The following is an 18206-nucleotide window of genomic DNA, read 5'->3' on the forward strand; positions in this document are numbered from 1 at the left end:
GTCAAGAGAAGAAAACCAAGTAAGGGACATTTTTCTGATGGCCTAGACAGATTTATCGTTCGCCAGTGCGTGTGCATAATTTCCTCCTCCTATCGTCGCGCATTCAACCACTGAAAGATCGAACATGAGGTTCCACTTCCCACTGCTAGCAGCTGTCCTCACAGCAGGCACCACTGTCCTGGCCCGCCACATTCACGACGAGGCCCTCGTAGACGTGGTATCGGCGCTCGAGACACAGATCTCAGCGCTGGAAGAAAAGATAGAGGCGGCAACGGTGGTTCCGACCCAGGTCTCCGCTACTACTGGGGACGCTGCTGTCGCGTCCGCCGGTGACGCCGACGATAGCAACGGCGCTAACGACGCCGGCGCTGCTGGCATGAGCGTCTCTGTTCCAGAAGTCGCCTCCAACAACACCGATCCCGCAGACACTGATGCAGCGGGGTACGACACCGATCCCACGAGCACGGATGTAGCCAACAACGACACCAGTCCCATGAGTACTGATACAGCGAGTAACGACACCAATACCACGAGGCTTGATACAGCCAATGAAAATGCCGTTCCTACGAGCATCGATGTAGCCAGTGACGACGTCGTCGTTCCCACAAACACCGTCGCGGCCAGTGACAGCAGTGATGGCAGCAATGACAGCGACAACAACACCGCCAACGATGCCACACCTCCCAATACTCTAAGCAAACGCTGGACCGTAGACGACCGCACCGCTCAACTACGCTGCCTGAACTCTAATGGCGGAGCTATGGGCTCACTCCCGACAACGTCCTGCGCCAATGTAACAATAAGCCCCTCACTCCCTCGGTCTGCCAGGCCCAGTGTTCCTGTTGGAACGGCGGCGTCAGATGCCAGCCATGGAGTGGCTGTTCGGATAGGACGATGACTCAAGTGTGTACGTGTCGCACGCGCCCTGACGAGGATGGGAGGTGTGATGAGCGGTGCGCCGTGTGTGTGTCGGAGGAAGGGGAGTAAGATTGAGACGCTGGGGAAGGGTAGTTAGGGGCCGCGAGGCACGAAGCAGCAGTCTGCCCCCACGGATTAATAGAACGTGAGCAAGCAGAGTGGACACGGGCAGGCTCTGTAATAAACAAATCTGGGCAGAGAATGAACATTATGGCATGAAAGGAGTGACGGACCAGGAGATTTAGACATTTAAACACCACCGACGCAAAGCTTTGTTCTTAGACCCACGAACTTGAGGTCAATAGACGAAGGCCAGGCGGCCTAAACGTCTACATATGCTGAACATTTGCAAACGCCGGCAGAGACTATTTCTGATCGATGGACACTCAAGTCTACACGTGTAAAAGCAAGGGTGACCTCGTAGATTCCAGAGGCGATTGTGACATGGTTGGCTGAGTACACTCACCAAACCGGATGACAAGCATATTACCGCCAAATGTTCCAAGGTTAGGGTCTCGTCTCGTTTGTGGAACAGCTTTCTCGAATGTGGCCATCTAGTCCAAAGCTGTGTACCAAGACAAAAGATTCTGAGCGTCAACGACGTCTGTTCTGAGGAGTCGAGCACAGCGGAACAGCGGAAGTGCATGGTCGTCAGTTGCTTGCTCAACGGGCTTCAAGTTGTCCAGCGGTCGCCTCAGGCTCGACAAGACCACGCCCGGACTTTTGCGGGGATAAATTGTTGGAGTCGATGATGCACGCAACGACCGCGACTGCACTCCGCGGTACGTGCCCGCTGATGCGTTACATCTTGAACAGGCACTCGATTGGAAGCTGCGCATTGCCTGATAGCAGCAGCGATTTGACCTGCCTCACATGGACTCGGAGCAGCAGGCACTATCGATCGCCTACCGAGATGGAAGGCCTGTCTAAGTCGCGGTCATGGTCTGGAACTTGTTTCCACGCTTCGGTGGAGGCACATTCAACTGGACCTGGACGATCGAACTCGTAGTATGCATTACCCTGACGATCTGGTTCCTCTTCTACTTCAATCGTGTCTTCGCGACCCTAGTCTCTTATGGCGCACGAGCCTACGCCTGGAAGAAGTTAAAGGTGTGGGTGGACATCCAAGCCATACAGATCTCGCTATTGGGAGGCCGCATCTTCTTCAAGGGCATACGGTACCATGGCGAGAACGAGACGATATACATCCAGCAAGGCTACATCACCTGGCGGTATTACTCGTTCAATGCCCGCCAGGTCAACTTGATCAAGCCGAAAAAGACTACAACGAAAGGTTCAGAAGATGGAGGCAGCTCACCGGACGACTCCACGGAAGAGGGCGATGTGCAGAGTCAGAAGACCGCCGGTCCACCAGGCGCAGACTCGGTAGCACGGGTACTCATCAATGTTACCGGTCTTGAATGGTTTGTGTACAACAGAACACCCGCGTATGATGCTATACTCGCCGCTGCTGATCGGCCCTCTCGGTCTGCTCAAGGAGACCCCACGTGGACCATCAAACCAGGATCGACAGACTCTTCCAGCAACGAGAAGAAAGCGAGCGGTGTTGAGGAAAGAGAGCGTGGGTCCTCTTCCGCCGAATCCAAGCCAGAGGTGGAAGTCCGTCGGAAAAGCTCAGATGTAAAGACCGAAGAAGAGGATGAATCCTTCGATCGTGACCAGCGATCAACACACAGTGGCCTTGCGCCTGCCGACGAGGCACCTGTGAGTGCGTTTTACTCATTGATGCTGGCTCTCCTCCCTATCGGAGTCGAATGTAATCGAGGTGCTATATCGCTAGGCAACGAGTCCACTCGAGCCATCGTTGTCACCACCTTCGCGAAAGCGAAAGGCCATATAGACGCTGCCGCCGCGGAGGACAAGGACATCTTCCGGCAAATATTCGACTTTGAGATCGAGAATCCCATGGTTCAAATGAAGCCCAATCCAGACTTCCGGCACAGTCAGATGGCTGCAGCAGAACGCATCATCCAGGGCATTGACACACCCGTGCTCCAGAGGCGCTGGTGGCAGATCAACTTGGACTTCCGTAGGCGACGTCACGACGCAGCACACAAGCTTAAGAACTTGACGCCGGGATTTACTGGCTCTGTTGAGTCGTTTCGCCCACACTCGCACGGGGAGAAATCCAACAACCGGTACACAGCATTCGGCTATGAAGGCGATGAGGCAGCAGCTTGGTATGGTCTCGATCGCTACCTTGATGAGAATGATCGAGATGACCATGAGGCCTGGTCTCACGTCGACTACGCTCGCTTCTCCACCATTCTGGACTGTCCAGCAGTCCACTTCAACTTCTATTGGGACATACAGGGACCTGTTCCGTCGAGCGACGCAGTCACAGCAGGAGAGGGAAATGGGTACCTCCTGAACGGGGATGTACCGCCTGCGTATGGAATGAATTTGGTCGTCAAAGGAGGCGACGTCAACTATGGCCCCTGGGCTGATCGATTGCGCCTTGAGATTCAATCCGCCTTTTTTCCGAACGCGTATCGCTCAGCTACACCGACAGAGCCGCCTGAGGCAGGCGATCTGCGGATCTATACCATTATGAACATAAGAGTCGATATTGAGAAGGACGTCACGCTACGCGTTCCGACTCGTGAACTTTCCAAGGATTGGCAGTGGAGGGGCAGAGCACATGCTGCTCGTGAAGCTGCAATGGTGCGACGTCAGCGCGAAAGGAGGCCACATTTCAGCTTTCGCAAGAACCACAAGCAGGCTGCTGGCCCAGAAGTGCGCCCATTTGGCTGGTTCTCTTTCACTGTAGGTCCCGACACTATTGTCAAGTATGACATGGCTATGATCCCTGATGCGGACGGCTACCAGAACAGCTTGGACCTCGACCTCGTCAACACGCGAGCAACTTCCAGTGTCAATCATGCAGTACTTTGGCGCTGTCCTTCACACAAGATCAACGCCAAACTCCCATACCCGCTGGGCTGGAACCATACCCACGACTGGGTCTTCAATGTGGAGAGCGATAGCCTGGAGATGTTCATCCTGCGTGATCACATGTTCCTGTTGATCGATCTGATCAGTGACTTCACGGCGGGACAGAAAGCCGACTTCATGACATTCGTGCCTTACATCTACAACATGGGCTTGGTTTTCCACGACCTCAAGCTCTATCTGAATGCCAATGATTTCAATATCATCGACACTCCAACCAATCTGGACGAAAATGCGTATCTTATCCTTGGCTTCGAGCTGCTCGACGGAAGTGTGGGCATTCCACAGCGGTATTTCGCTCCCCGACAGAGCGAAGTCCTCTTCAAAGCCAAAGGTAAACACGCCTACATGGATATCTCCAGTCCACAGTGGAACACGATGAGAACGTTCCTGCAAGACGAGGACTACATACCAGACCTCAAGACAATGGCTACACTCAAAGGTCTCGAGATGGAAGGATCGTACAATTACTACACTGCGCAGGCTCCTCACCTGTCTGATTCACTCTTCATGACCATCATCGGAATTTCACCAAGATTCCATCTACATGGCTTTTTGATCCGCTACTTCATGAACGTCAAAGAAAACTACTTTGGCGAGCACCTGCATTTTAGGACGCTTGAGGAATATCAGGCATTGATCGACCCAGATCGGCCCGCGACTGCCAATCCACGACCAACCAGTAAAGAGAATGATCTCGACGTGATCCTAGCCGTGCGAGCAGACGAAAGCTCCATTCTCATACCGTCGAACATCTACACGCGCCGGAAAGGTGTCAGGGCAGACATTCTCATGGTCGAAGCCGACATGCGCTTCACGAACTACTACATGGATCTGCAGGTCAACTCGAGTCCTATTGAAGTCAGTCTCGAAACCATCAAACGGCCTGGTCAGAAGCCCGACGTTTCGAGTACTCAGATCTTCATCCAAGAGGCTGTTGTCTTTGGTCATCGTCTTTTCGGTGCGCCACCATCGGAACCCACTTATTCATGCCACTGGGATATTGATGTTGGGATTATCACGGGCCAGTGCTCGTCTGAATTCCTTGCTACACTCATACAGGGTGTCGGGGCCTTGATCTACACTATGGACGACTTCGAAAACTCCCTGCCAGACGTGCTGTCAGTCAGCATCTACGACGTAAATTTTGTTCGTGCGAGAGCTGCAGGTATCAAATTATGGCTAGTCGCCGAAAGTACGGCTCTTCTTGTCGACATTTCCCCACTGACAGTCGACTTTGACGACTGGGCCGGTGAACACTTTGCTAAGCACATCAATGTCGATGTCCCAGGCATAACTGTGGCTGCGGTCGATGCTAAGAGCGCGTTACGACACGCAGGCTCGGGAACTCACAACATCGAAACGCTGGCGCTGTTCAAGACGTCTTTACGTCTAGCCACGCTGGACAAGACCAGCAATCTTGCGCGGACCAGAGCAATGCAACAAGCCCACATTCGATTCTCTGATCAGCGAACGCATCGGACTGAGTGGCTGTTACACAAGCGACCCACAGAGGCTGCTCATCGCAACGATCGCAAATCCGAATGGAGTAAGCATCCACCAGGGATGCCCGTCCCAGTGGTGCCGAATCCTCTACACAGCATAGACGAGGCTTTAGATGAACGTCTGCATGATCTCGGTCTTCGCCGGCAGCCATCCTCGATTTCCTCCAGGTCTAGACGACAAGAGAAATCCAGCACTTTCCTTGACAAGAGCATTCTGCGTACCTCATCTCAGTTGAGTGTTTCTAAGGAGCCACTGAATGTCGAACGCAGCATCGGAGCAGTGTCTCTGGCAACGTCGAGCTCCTGGGCTCCGCCGCATTTTCCCCTGGCGAATGCAAGCCCGAGTTGTGCAGATATGCCAGAATCATTCCAGGCGCCACCTTCGGTAGTCCGGCGGGTGCCGAAGTCATTCCCTGCAACGGATGAGGATTGGGCAGAAGATGGCAAGCATAGCCACATGGGCCTGATTGTCTCCCTAGAGCAAGGCTTGGTCGGATTTTGCAAGCCAGGTCTGCTCATGGGCATTGCCAGTCTCATTTCTGCCCTTCAGCCCAAGGCAGCGCTTGATCGCTTCGATGCCGTGCAACAGGAGGTCATCACTCTCGTCATGCAGAAGCTACGGCCCATGGTTGGTGAGAAGACTCTAGACCTTGACATTCGATTGCCATACGCGCACTTGCGCTTCATTCACGACGGCCACGATCTGGAATCGCCATCAGCTGCTTACAAGGATCAATTCGATATCCAGCTACTACGGGGTCGAGCGGATGTGCGGTTCATATCGAGGCAAGTCATGAATGATCCAGATCATCCCATGACCCACGGTCTACTGATCCATACATCGGTAGACTCCCTGTCGATTGCAGGCAGTGATACCAATGTGGCACATAATGACAGACCAGCTCGTTCAGCGCTGAGCATTTCTAAGCTCGGGGTCTGGTTCAGCTCTAAAGAAAGACTCAGAGGCATGGTACAAGTCGCCGACATCGAAACGGAGGTCGAGGCATCCATGCTAGACCAGTTGGCACAGATGATAGCTCGCACTTCGACCATGGTGGATTCTTTGGTCGACAGATTCTCCAACATCGATGACAGCTTGAAGACGCGCCACCTGGTCTACCACCTGACACAAGCCGCGACTGGTGCAGCATCCGATCCCGGCTTCCTGACCAGACCGTCGTACGTCTTGCGGAGTACAGAGAACCATATACGAAGTAGCGAATCGTGGAAGATTCTTTCGCGCCTGCGATACGTTTTTGCTGTTGCAGATCGCGAGACGGCCCACGGCGTCTACGAAGATTGTCCATGCAGTGGCCTGGAGCTACAAGACAGCGCACGCTCGCAGATGGTGCAAGCCTTCGATGAGTGGGGTACCTGGGACTCAATCCCAGACAATCGTATGCCTGTTGTCACGGCTCTGTTTGGCCAGGACGCCAAGGTTGATGGCTCGATGAGTGTGCCGCGATTTATTACCCTGGAGTTGACACTTGGGAACTTCGAAGTTGTGCTAGATCCAGGGCCAGCTCAAAGCAATGTCAGTCTCGGAGGACTGGAAGTGGCTGCCACGTTCGATCCTGGATTCCGGGGACTGAACAGCAGTGGTGACTCAAGAGTGGTGGTGCAAATCTACAGCGCCCAGTTCGTGGTGAACTTGAAATGGGAGCTTGTTGAGCTTGCGAGCGAGCTTGTTCGTCTGCTGCAAGCGCAACCCAACACCTCGTCAACAACAGTCGCCGACCACCAAGCATCTACGTCAGCCCTGGACCGATTCGTCGTCGAAGCCGTCGTCTGTGCAGATCTCACGTCAATTAACGTTCAGTCGAAGAATCTCACGTTGAAGCTGGGAGCAGAAAATCTTAGCACGAGCTCTATACTGGCGGTACCAGCCAACAGCGAGATGTCTTTCTTCATTACCGTCACTAGTCGAGTGGCCATTGCGAGACTGATCGGTCTTGACAAGGGACTACTGGTGTGGAGGCTGATCGAATCCAAGATCAGCTCATCTTTCGTCCCCACATACAGTGCCGATGAAGCAGATGCGCTACCCATCAGAAGACTGCGAGTAGCGGCTGCTTGCACGAGGTTGCGCTTCAAGTTGAAAGAGGACATTCCCTTCGTGATGAAAGTTGTGAGGGCTGTGGTGGATAACGAGGTTGCTGAAGTTCTGAAATTGTTCTTCACGGGTCCCGTGAAGCTCAAGCGACCGAAGCTGGAAAGAACCGAGCCCAAGCGAGATCCCAAGGTCGAGTTTCATATTGCGCTGTTCCTGGAAGACTACAAGTTGGACTTCGTCCTCCTCCCATCACTGCGGTATTCTATAGACGGACAAGTGGCACGGACGTCTGTCATTCCTCGTGGCCAGGGCAAAATGATGGTGAATTTCGATCTGAAAGAACACCAGCACGCCTTCCGCGGCACATGGTCGTCCACTTATGAGCGGCCGTCGTCCCTGCAGATGCCGCCTATCAATGGTCAAATCTCGATAGAGTCAGTGGAGGAAATACTTACTCTTGGCGTTCACTCGACCATCGAGCAGGTCGAATTCGAGCTGAGCGCCGTGAGGGCTTGTTTCGACGTCGTCAACCAGCCAGGTTTCATCAACACCATCAAGAGCACGCAGAACGACATCAAAGCCACGACCGAACGCATCAACGAGCTCTTCACACCTGCTGCAGCTGTCACTGTGCAGACGAATGTTCCCAAACCACCATTGACTGTTCGATTTTCAGCTGATGGCACACTCATGGGCCTACGGATCAATTGTCACGCTCCGTCCCTCAGGGACTCGGAGGCGCGGACCGATCTCAATTTCGTGATAGGGAGAACAGCGGTGAGAGTCCACAACATGATTTCAAACTCCACCAAGATCTGGGAGAAGCCTCAGTTCTCAGCTGGCGTTCAAGAAGTCTCCATTGGTCTGGTTCGTAGAGAGCGCTACAGTGGGTCGAACTGCGGCAGACTCAGTACCGGCATTCACATCTCTGGAGTCACCGAGGTCGACGAGAAAAATAATCATCTACAAGTGTTCAGGGTGTCTAGTAAGGGCATCAACGTGGATATGTACGAGGAGACCGCCTCATTACTGATCGACGTAGCCTCTTTCCTGCAAGAAAGAATCAAGTCGATCACCATCTCCGATGAAGCGAAGAATCTGAAGCCAATCAGGAGACTGACGATGGCGACTCTTGGGGAAAGACCAGTGCTACCAGAGCCCAAACCCGAGGATGTCATAGAGGATGATGATGCGTCAACTCATCTGTTCGATTCCGTCGTCTCAGTGGACATCGATCGCATTCAGGTGAAATGGGGCCTGGCCGAAGCGACATATGAACCTCAGGACGACCTCTGGAAGATCTCATCTTCTCAATCCGCAAGATCGATCTGCAAACACGACAAGAGGGCTCGGCTCGGTTGTCCGTTTCTGATATCCAGCTTCAGCTCGTACCACATTCGCATGACCCACTTCAACGCTCGGCGAATTCTGCTTTACTGCCTGAGGTCATCTTCAGTGTTGCTTATCTCTCGACGAAGAAGGAGCGTCGAATCGCTTTCCAGGCGAAGGGTAAAGCATTGGACCTTCGGCTCAGGGCTGACTTTGTAATACCTGCCGCAATGATCCAGAAGTCTCTGAGTGCTGCAAGCACAGAGATACGCAATTCGAACGTCACTTTCAGCAGCAACAATGCTGGTCCTCCAGAGACAAGGCGTAAAACGGTCTTGAGTAGGAAACGTTTCGCATGGTTGGCAGTCGATGCTGATTTCGCTGGTGCCTTCGTCCATATTAGCCCTAGACCGGATGACCAGCCCAGGTCTCGTTTTCACATGCTCAAAGGACCGTCGAGATCTCGTGCTGGGCGTTATCTTCAGGCGGTGCATGGTGAGCACGCAACCCAAGCAGCGTTGCAAGCACCGGGCATAGCGATCAAGGTTCAGTACAGAGACAATGGAGCGGACGACCCTGTGTTGAGTACCGAGGTCAAGGTAGCAGCTTCGTCGAATATCCTGTATCCATCCGTGGTCCCACTCATTATGGAAATCTCGTCTAGTGTCAAGGAACTGATGGGCGATGAGACTGCATCTGCGCGACCTCAAACCACGCCTCAACCAACAGCTCAGCAGGCCACAGCTAAATACCTCACGGAAGGCAGTCTCGAGCCACATGCCGTCCTTGGGCGCACAAGACTCAATGCTGGGTTGTGGATACAGCGACAGGAGTTCAGTCTCAGCTGTCAGCCAATTGCTAGAGTATCGGCCACCGCGAAATTCGAAGAGATCTTTCTTTCGGTCACCACTGTACAAGGCCCAGACCATCGGTTCTTCTCTGTTCTGATGACTTTTAATAAGCTTCAGTCATCGGTTCAGCATGTCTACTCCAGAGAGTCCACTGCCAGCTTCGAGCTTGATTCAATCGTGTTGTCCTTGATGAACAGCAAGCACGTCAGTGGCACGACTGGTATCTCAGCCATTGTCAATCTCAGTCCAATGTCAATGGACATCAATGCAAAACAGCTGCAGGATTTCTTGCTTTTTAGAGAAATTTGGTATCCTGCTGAGCTTCGTGGATCCAAGCAACCTGCTGCAGCGCCTGTGTCTGCGACTACTGATACACAGGCATTCGCGATACAGCGATACCAGCAGATTGCAGCGTCTGGCACTCTTCCATGGAGCGCCATTGTTTCTGTACAGGAAATTAAGATGCAAATAGACGCAGGTCCGATGCTGGGTAAGTCAGTATTGACAGTGTCGAAGCTCTGGGCATCGTCCAAGAAAAACTCGGATGCCGAGCAGAATTTATGCGTCGGCTTCGACAGGATTGGCATTGACAGCACTGGGCGGATGAGCGGCTTCGTTGAGCTCGATACCTTCCGAGTGCGAACGTCCATTCGATGGCCTGAAGATGTCAAGACCTCTATGAGAGCGCCATTGGTGCAGGCTTCGGTCGGCTTTGACCACTTACGAACCAAGATGGTCTTCGATTATCAACCTTTTGGAGTCGCAGACGTCTCAAACTTTGAGGCTATGATGTACAATGTCCGGCAAGATCAAGGCCAGAATGATCGTCTCGTGGCCATGGTAAACAGTGGCAAAGTGCAAGCTTTTATCACGACGATGGCAGGTGCTCAAGGGCTTGCGCTAGTGCAAACCTGCGAGCGGCTGATGGAGGACAAGAAGGAGGCCTTCCATAGCTCGCTGATGGAGCTTGACAAGCAGCTCAGGCGCAAGTCAGTGTTTCCAACCGCAACGTGGGTTGCACCTGTCCAGGGTGCCAATAAGATCGACAAATCACCTGCCCATACAGGCTTGTCACTACACACAGATGTCGTGGTTGCCCTTGGGGAAATCGACGTCGGCATCTTTCCCAACACGTTCTTCGACGCTCAAATCCTCAAGCTTGAGGCAACAGACGCCCAGGCTCGCTTTGCGGTCGCCGCAAACAGCGGCCAAGTGGAGAGTGAGCTGAGCATGCGACTCGGTCAAGTCCGTGTCGCGCTCTCAAACGTCAGCAAGCACAATACAAAGGCCCTTGGTGAGGTCTCCGTACCAGATGTGATCGACCGCGCAACAACCTCGCGCGGTGGCACGATCTTGAAGGTACCTGCTCTGCACTCATCGATGCGCACCTGGCAGAAAGCCAACGACAATACCGTGGAGTACATTTTCCGCTCGACCTTTGAGGGTAAAGTCGACGTCGGCTGGAACTACTCTCGCATCAGCTTCATCCGCGACATGTGGCAAACCCACTCGCGCGCCTTCGCCGCCCGTGCTGGCAAACCTTTACCTGAACCAGCAGTCAAAATCACCGCGCAGCAAGGCTCGGGCGGGAAAGCGGGCGAAGGAGAGAAAATCACGGCGGTGGTCAACATGCCTGTCGCAAGCAACAAGTACAGGTATGTGGCGTTGCAGCCTCCTGTGATCGACACACCGCAGTTGAGGGATTTGGGTGAGGCGACGCCGTCGCTGGAGTGGATCGGCTTGCATCGGGATCGGCTGCCCGAGGCGACGCATAGTGTGGCGATTGTGACGCTGTTGGAGGTCTGTAAGGAAGTTGAGGATGCTTATGTGAGGATCTTGGGGAGTACGTGAGAGCTGGGGGTGAGTGAAAGTGACCACGGGCAAGCCGTCTGCCGGCACTGTAGGCGCAAGGGGCGAGCCTCTGCGCTGCAGGCAGTTGCGCAGAGGCAAGCGGGACATGGGAAGGGCATCAGCGAAGGTGTTTCAGGCGTCGATACGGGTATGGGGACATGATTGAAGGGTTGAAGATCGGGAAAAAGTGCTGTTGGCGGCTCTCATGACTGACGGCACTGGTAGTATATCTTGTAATGATTAATCCGTGAGTATATATGTAATAATCATCACGACCAACCCTCTGGAATTTCTACCATCGGTATGGGGTATGGATGCCGAGTCCTTATGTCCTGACTGGATTATTGTCCTGCCTATGTTTGAACATCGACATCAACGACCGGACTTGCAGCTGGTTTGCGAGAAGAGTCCGATCGGCCAACCCAGCAGATCCTGGGACTACCAAAGTGGTTCTCGAGCTCTGTCGAGGGCCTCAGATTCTAATTAAAACATTTTTTTGAAGCATCATCGAATGCCTCTTGTTAGATGGCTGATTCTCAACTCTTGTGTACATTCTTATCATCACTGGCCAAGCTTGTTGGGACTGTTGCATTGCAAATGCAGGACGAGGTAGAGAACTATAGGTCCTGGAAGCGTCAGCGAAACAGGAAGGATGGCCACTCGCCATGCTCCCGTGGGGTTGCCGTCTGTGACATTGTGATGGCTTGTACTGCACTTTGACAGGGGACCTAGGTCATGTGTCTTTGAGCCCGTCCAGTACAATGTGAAACGCTCGGGAGGCTCACGAGCAGTCTTGAACGGTGGTCCTTCGACTCACGTAGAATAAGTCGCGAGTGAGGCTGTGAAGTCGGCCTGCTCTGCAGGCTAGACATTATTTTACCTTGCAGCAGCGGGCAGCATAGGCGCCGTCGCTTTGGTCAGCAATACTCGAGGCTCTAGCGGTCGAAGTCCCGCTGCCTGCGCTCGGTGCGTAGCAAGCCTGTGATGAGAAAGAGGTACACGAGCTTGCGATATCAGATATCTCTTGTGCGGGTCAATTTCAGTAGTCTCTACCGGATGTACATCTGGCGCACCGTAGAAAGGGAGATGCGTTTCCGGAATCCAACCCGGGACGATAGGCGTGACCTTTTCCCAATGCTGGTCCTCCGTGCAGAAGTTCAGGTACCCATGCGAGGTGACGTCCAGGCGTAGAGGCTAGCGATGTCTGAAGCTCTGGATTGGCTTTCTCTGCTATTCTGCTGAACAGCAACTTACCGTTCATGCAACCAGATGTGTGGCTGCATGAGGTTGTGGTTTCACTCACGATGGTTCATGCAGACTACTGTAGTCAACGTCGCTGTCAGGAAGGGTCTAAGGCGGTTGATGAAGAGTTCAATACACAGTATACGCGGGAACACAACTCCGTTGTTAGGGGCCAGAAGACTTACCGCCTGCCGGCGAATCGACATGGTACAGGGGTTCAGATCGTAGATTTGTCTCACTGAAGATAGGATCTTGCAGCTCCCGGGCACAAGCGAGATAAATTACATCATGCGGCTCGCCTTTGTGCCATTGAATGATGATGTCTTGACTGGCGGGAAGTCAAAGCATGAGGAGGCATCTCCATTGATAGGTATCTCAGCCGTATTCAAGCGGAGAAGTCGCGATGGCGGCGCCACGTAAAAAGTTCTCGACTGGACTTCCTGGGCTGGGTTCTTCGAACAGTGTGGCAGACACAACGCCTGGTGGTGGGTTATCTGGACCTCCTGTTGGAACAAAACAGAAAGCTGAGAAGACAATGGCGCCTCCCGGAAAACCCAAGCTCGGGGTACCGCCGCCTCCCGTGCCACCGCAAAAATCAATGTTGCGGGGCCGACCTCTGGCGTATGGACTTTTGGACAGTGTTGAGGAGGAGACGGCATCGATCGACGGAAAGCGCGCGAGCACGGCGGACTCGGTGCAGACGGTTTTCTATCGACCGCTCGGTGAGGCCGGCGATAGCGATGACTTTTCTAAATCTTCTGCCGCGAACGAGAAGAGCAGCGGTAGTGGCAGTATCTCGAGACTCGGAGGAAGTAGTGATGAGTCGTACCGTACATCTTCGAGTGCGTCGGAGCGTACGCTGGAGGGTGTGCCAGATCCAAAGCACATACCAGCGGCAGCAGCCAGGAACGGCTTGCGAGAGACCTGGGCTGCACAGCGAGCGGCAGATTGAATGCCGTCAAGAAGAACTCCAGAAGTACGGATAGTCGGGGACCTCCAAAGCATGTAGATGTCTCGTCACCATCGGAGATGCATGATCTGCTGGCTCCCCCGGGCACGGAGCCACGTTATTCACCCAGCCGTCCTGGGAAACCTGTGGAAAGGGAGCGGCAGTATCAGGACGACGGTGCAGTGAATTCTCCGGAGGAAGGAAACGCGAACAGTCGTATCCTCGGCGCTGCAGCGCGTGTCAGACGCAGCAATCAGTCGTTGGCTGGTAGCGGCAAGCACTTTTCCAGGCCATTTCAGTCTGACACGCCGGACCACCGCGAGTCGTCTGCCAGCATTTCCGGTGAGACGCGGCCTCCCGTTCGTCAGAGATACTACCGAAGCATGCGAGATGGCGTTCCGATCCTCATGCATCAGCGATCCGGTGTCTGGGTCGAGGCGGTCGAGGGTGTGGATTTGACCACTTTCAACGGGAACAAGACCACCGATGAAGACGACGAGCCGCTTCCTGTGCAAGAGGCCGAAGATGTTAGGGAAATCGAGCTTCCGGATCGCTCAACGATAGGGTCGGCCAGCTCACGACCGAGCGACGGTAGCAGTGGTAGAGCTGGCATTTCGGACGACAGCGGATATGGGTCATCGACTGCTCAGCCGTCAGCCGACCCGAACGACACAGCAAGGTGGGCGCGGACTCAGTCGAACCTACGTAGTATGAATGTCGGTACACCTTTTCCTCCGACACAGAAGGGTGCGCCACCGACGACCGAGCAAATACCTACGAACATAGGCTCGAAGATTGAGCAGGTAGCTGCCGACGTTGAAGAGATGCTTTACGGAGGACTGAAATCAAAAAGGAATCGTCGATTGGACGATCGAACGATACTGGAACAGCTTGAGAGGTGACAATGCACGTCTACAACAGCCGAGACTAGGAGATGCTCAAAAGTATCCGCCTCGAATTGCGACTGCCATTATGGTCAACCACACCCTCTATCTGTACGTGCCTGGAGTTGTGCACGAACTCTCACAGCAGTAGGTGCTCCTGGCTGGTCGCCAGGTCAGGAAGTCGCGATGAGCCATTGATGCACAACAAATGATGTTCGTCAACTCAATGCACCTACTGCTTGTAACAAAGGCCTGGCCTGTGCCATGTTCCAGGCTTTATTATGAAGTCAACGAGCATTTCTTTGTCTTAGGCCATCATGTCGAACGGACCACGTTTAGCACTACGGCGCCATCTTTGTGCTTTGTGCTGTCGCCCAGAACAATGAACCTCTCTGAACTGCCACTCATCTGGCAGGGCCTATCTACTGGACACCTCGAGCTTACCCAACGAAGCCCACCACATCAAAATACCTGACCTTTTTCGCCGTAACACAACCAACTTCAGATCTCCTGCAGATAAACTCATCATATCAGCATGAAAGCGACCATCCTCTCGGCAATTCTCCTCACCATGGGTCCTCTCTTCGCCACCGCCTACTGGCAAGGCGGCCAAGAATACCCCAACACTCCTCGCTGGCTCCCGGCGTCCTGTCCTGGTCGCCAGGTCTCTCCACCTGATCAATGCGGTGATGGAAACATCATCAAGAGGGACATCTGCGAGCAGAAGTGCCAATGTACGACACGCGACCAGGCCCCAAAGTTCCCCGACGAGATCCGCTGCACGGAATGGAAGGCCTGCTCTGGTTCCGAGATCGCGCTTAAGTGTAATTGCTTTGGTGTCGATGGATCTGGTAAGTGCGGTGCGCCCGGACCCAAATCCGATGCTTCTGCGACAACGCAGAAGTCGATGAATAGCGAGCAGCAGGCACAGCAGAAGTCCGCATTTGCAAAGTCCCTTTCTGCGGCAGCATACTCTGCAAGCGTTTACATTGAGTCGAAGTACTCGGCGGCGAAGGCAAGCGCGGCGTCGATATCAATTGAGTCGAAGTACAGAGAGGCAATTGCGAGCGCGGCGTCGATCCAAGGCAACAACAAGTCGGGAGTGTCTCCGTCCACGACGGCGCTGCCGCCTAACACTTCGCTTCCAGGTGCACCCGCTCCAACCAATGCATACGAGGTGTTCAATGACTGGGTGGGCGCGCAGAAGACGGGTGTGGCCTAGGCTATGTCGCCATAGGAAAGGAAAGGGAAGCATGCTGGTGCTGTTCGAGTGCAGTGTGTGAGACAGCCTGGAATGCAGCCATGGACGCCTATGAAGCAATAGTAAATGTACCAATACAATGTGCGTTGTTGGATTAATGAATATAATTCCATGACCCGCTTTAAAATGCCGCAGCCGCTTAGGCGGTACTTTTGCTAGGAGCTGAGAGTCCTCTGTCGTCTTGCGAAGGAAATAAAGGACCCAGCAGGACAAGCCCCCTTCGAAGCTCATTTTAATACCTACTTGACTTCGCGAGATCACAGCCACGAGGCGCCACCATCGTTGTCGCTGGCATCCTGCCAGGCGTAGCTCAGTCTTCCGCCTTCAGCCCAGCAGCTGCAGGTCCCATAATCTGCAAGCCGTCTTTGCTGAAGCGGCTGCCATGGATAGGGCAGTCCCAGCTCTTCTCGCCAGGATTCCAGCGAACGACACCGCCCATGTGAGGACACAACGCGCTCCGCCGTGTCACATTGCCTTGCTCATCCTTGTAAACAGCTATAGGCTTCTTCCCCGTAGCACTGAGCACACCGCCTTGTCCAACCGGCAGATCCTCGATGTCCTTGATATCGCTCTGCAGGAACCGCTTGTACTGCGTATTGATTTGGACATCATGGGCCAGTATAGAGGGCAGCTCTGTAGCAAGTGTCGCTTTCCGCCTGGGATCGTAGACGCCTGACCAAGGATTCTCCTTTCCAGTAATGAGATCAGCCAGTAACTTCCCCGCGAGCACTCCGTGTGTCAGCCCATTGCCTGAATCGCCGGTTACGATGTACCGATGGTCGTTACCGGAGTTCTTTCCGATGAAGGCCATAAAGTCCATTGGCTCGAAAATCTGTCCCGACCATCGATAGTCAACCTGTCCGGCCTTTGTGAAGCGGTCTCTTGTCCACTTCTCGAGCTCCTGGTATCGCTCCTCTTGCTCGTCCTCTTGTCCTACAGCGTGATCTTGTCCACCGACGACCAAGTAGTCTGATTCTTCGTCGCAGCTTGTCAACCGGACATAGTGGTAGACCTCAGCTGTATCGTACAATAGGCAGTCTTCCACGGAGCCCTTAGGGACGCGAATCACAATGCAGTATGTCCGGTTGTACTCCATCTCGGCGATTACGCTGAGCTTCTGGACCGGAACACATGTGGCTTCGACAGAGTCATTGCACGAGACGGTGTGCCCGTTGACGGTCTCGATGGTCACCCCCCGGGAACCGAGATGGATGTGAACGACCGGGATAGTGATGCCTTTCTCCGAGACGTTGGTTGCTCGTGTCTGTGAGTATCCCTGGAAGTTCGGCTGCTGATCGAGCCAGCCAAGAATGCCTTGAGGTACTTTGTGGGATGGAAAGTTGCCTGTCGACCATAGACACCGCCACCACGCTGATCTGGCTTTCCGTCCCACCCTCCGATCCTGACCTCCGCATCAAAGTTGGCATCGAGTCCGAGTTCTTTTGCTAGGGTCGTCTCTTTCTTTAGTGTCACCACATCATTCTTGTGATCAGTAGTGCCAACCTCGAACTGAGAAACAGTGATACCCTTGAGCACTCGATATTCACAGTCGATTTTGAGCTCCCTCGAGATCTCCCCGACTCGCTGTATACCCCAGTCGTGCGACTCGGCGGCCGTACGAGCACCATCGTTACCGAACTTCTTTGCTATAGCCATGTAGCCATCATCAAGGTTAGAAGCGAGGTGACCAGACGTCCGGCCACTTTCGCCTGAGAGCGCGTTCCGGGCTTCGATCACAGCAACTTCTTTGCCCTGTCGAACGAGCTCGTACGCGGTCGAGATGCCAGCAATGCCGGATCCGATGATGCAAGTATCAACATCCAGATCTTTCGATAGTTGTGGGAAGGTCACGCGCTTCGAGTACGGCTCTGTGTGGATCCACACTGGCTCCGACGCACCCGATGTGTCCATGAAATTGGCCGACATACTGCTGGATAGACGAATTGTGGTCGAAGACCGGACAGATGATCTGAAGGAGATGCGTAATGCAGAGCAGGACAAGAGTTTATGCATGGGTGTGGGGGCTTCTGGAGGGCCTTCCACTGCTCGTTGAATGCAAGAGTATATCAGCGTTCACTACTTACAGCTTTCTCCCCAGATGCTGACAGCCGAAACTGCCATGATACGCACATTTCGGCTCGACTGATCGTCTGTAGTCACTGACAAACTCGGTAAAGCCAGCCCATTGGCTGGAAGCCCGGAACGGATTCCAATATCCGTCATCACGGTCATATCGACGACAGCAGTGACGCGGGCAGAATGAGACACGTTACTAAGAGCTCCGGCCTGACACGACATAAACGCAGTCTGGACGTCGTAAGGTATCAGGTCGATGGTTGTTGAAAGGGAAACCAATGCGTTATGTTATGACTTCCGCTCTTGGCGCCTGG

At 53.8% G+C, this 18206-nt stretch overlaps 5 protein-coding genes across 5 annotated transcripts; 4 read left to right on the forward strand and 1 right to left on the reverse strand.

Annotated features, from left to right (window-relative positions):
• Positions 1 to 124: 124 nt before the first annotated feature.
• Positions 125 to 898, forward strand: AB675_6218 (uncharacterized protein; the record flags this gene model as incomplete). The annotated part of the gene is made up of 1 exon (XM_018146494.1): positions 125 to 898. The coding sequence occupies one exon, from the start codon at positions 125 to 127 to the stop codon at positions 896 to 898; it is 774 nt and encodes a 257-aa protein (XP_018003723.1).
• A 959-nt stretch (positions 899 to 1857) lies between these two features.
• On the forward strand, positions 1858 to 11480 carry AB675_6219 (Protein CSF1; the record flags this gene model as incomplete). Its single annotated transcript, XM_018146495.1, has 2 exons — positions 1858 to 8694; positions 8835 to 11480. 2 exons carry the CDS (start codon positions 1858 to 1860, stop codon positions 11478 to 11480), a joined length of 9483 nt encoding a protein of 3160 aa, XP_018004041.1.
• Positions 11481 to 13125: 1645 nt separating this feature from the next.
• On the forward strand, positions 13126 to 14573 carry AB675_6220 (uncharacterized protein; the record flags this gene model as incomplete). The annotated part of the gene is made up of 2 exons (XM_018146497.1): positions 13126 to 13547; positions 13598 to 14573. 2 exons carry the CDS (start codon positions 13126 to 13128, stop codon positions 14571 to 14573), a joined length of 1398 nt encoding a protein of 465 aa, XP_018004142.1.
• Positions 14574 to 15090: 517 nt separating this feature from the next.
• Positions 15091 to 15777, forward strand: AB675_6221 (uncharacterized protein; the record flags this gene model as incomplete). The annotated part of the gene is made up of 1 exon (XM_018146498.1): positions 15091 to 15777. The coding sequence occupies one exon, from the start codon at positions 15091 to 15093 to the stop codon at positions 15775 to 15777; it is 687 nt and encodes a 228-aa protein (XP_018004069.1).
• A 349-nt stretch (positions 15778 to 16126) lies between these two features.
• On the reverse strand, positions 16127 to 17742 carry AB675_6222 (putative Rieske 2Fe-2S iron-sulfur protein YhfW; the record flags this gene model as incomplete). The annotated part of the gene is made up of 2 exons (XM_018146499.1): positions 16127 to 17139; positions 17169 to 17742. 2 exons carry the CDS (start codon positions 17740 to 17742, stop codon positions 16127 to 16129), a joined length of 1587 nt encoding a protein of 528 aa, XP_018003942.1.
• Positions 17743 to 18206: the final 464 nt, after the last annotated feature.

The sequence above is a fragment of the Cyphellophora attinorum genome, assembly GCF_001299255.1.
Source record: "Cyphellophora attinorum strain CBS 131958 chromosome Unknown Contig4, whole genome shotgun sequence".
In the NCBI taxonomy this organism is placed as follows: Eukaryota; Fungi; Ascomycota; class Eurotiomycetes; order Chaetothyriales; family Cyphellophoraceae; genus Cyphellophora; species Cyphellophora attinorum.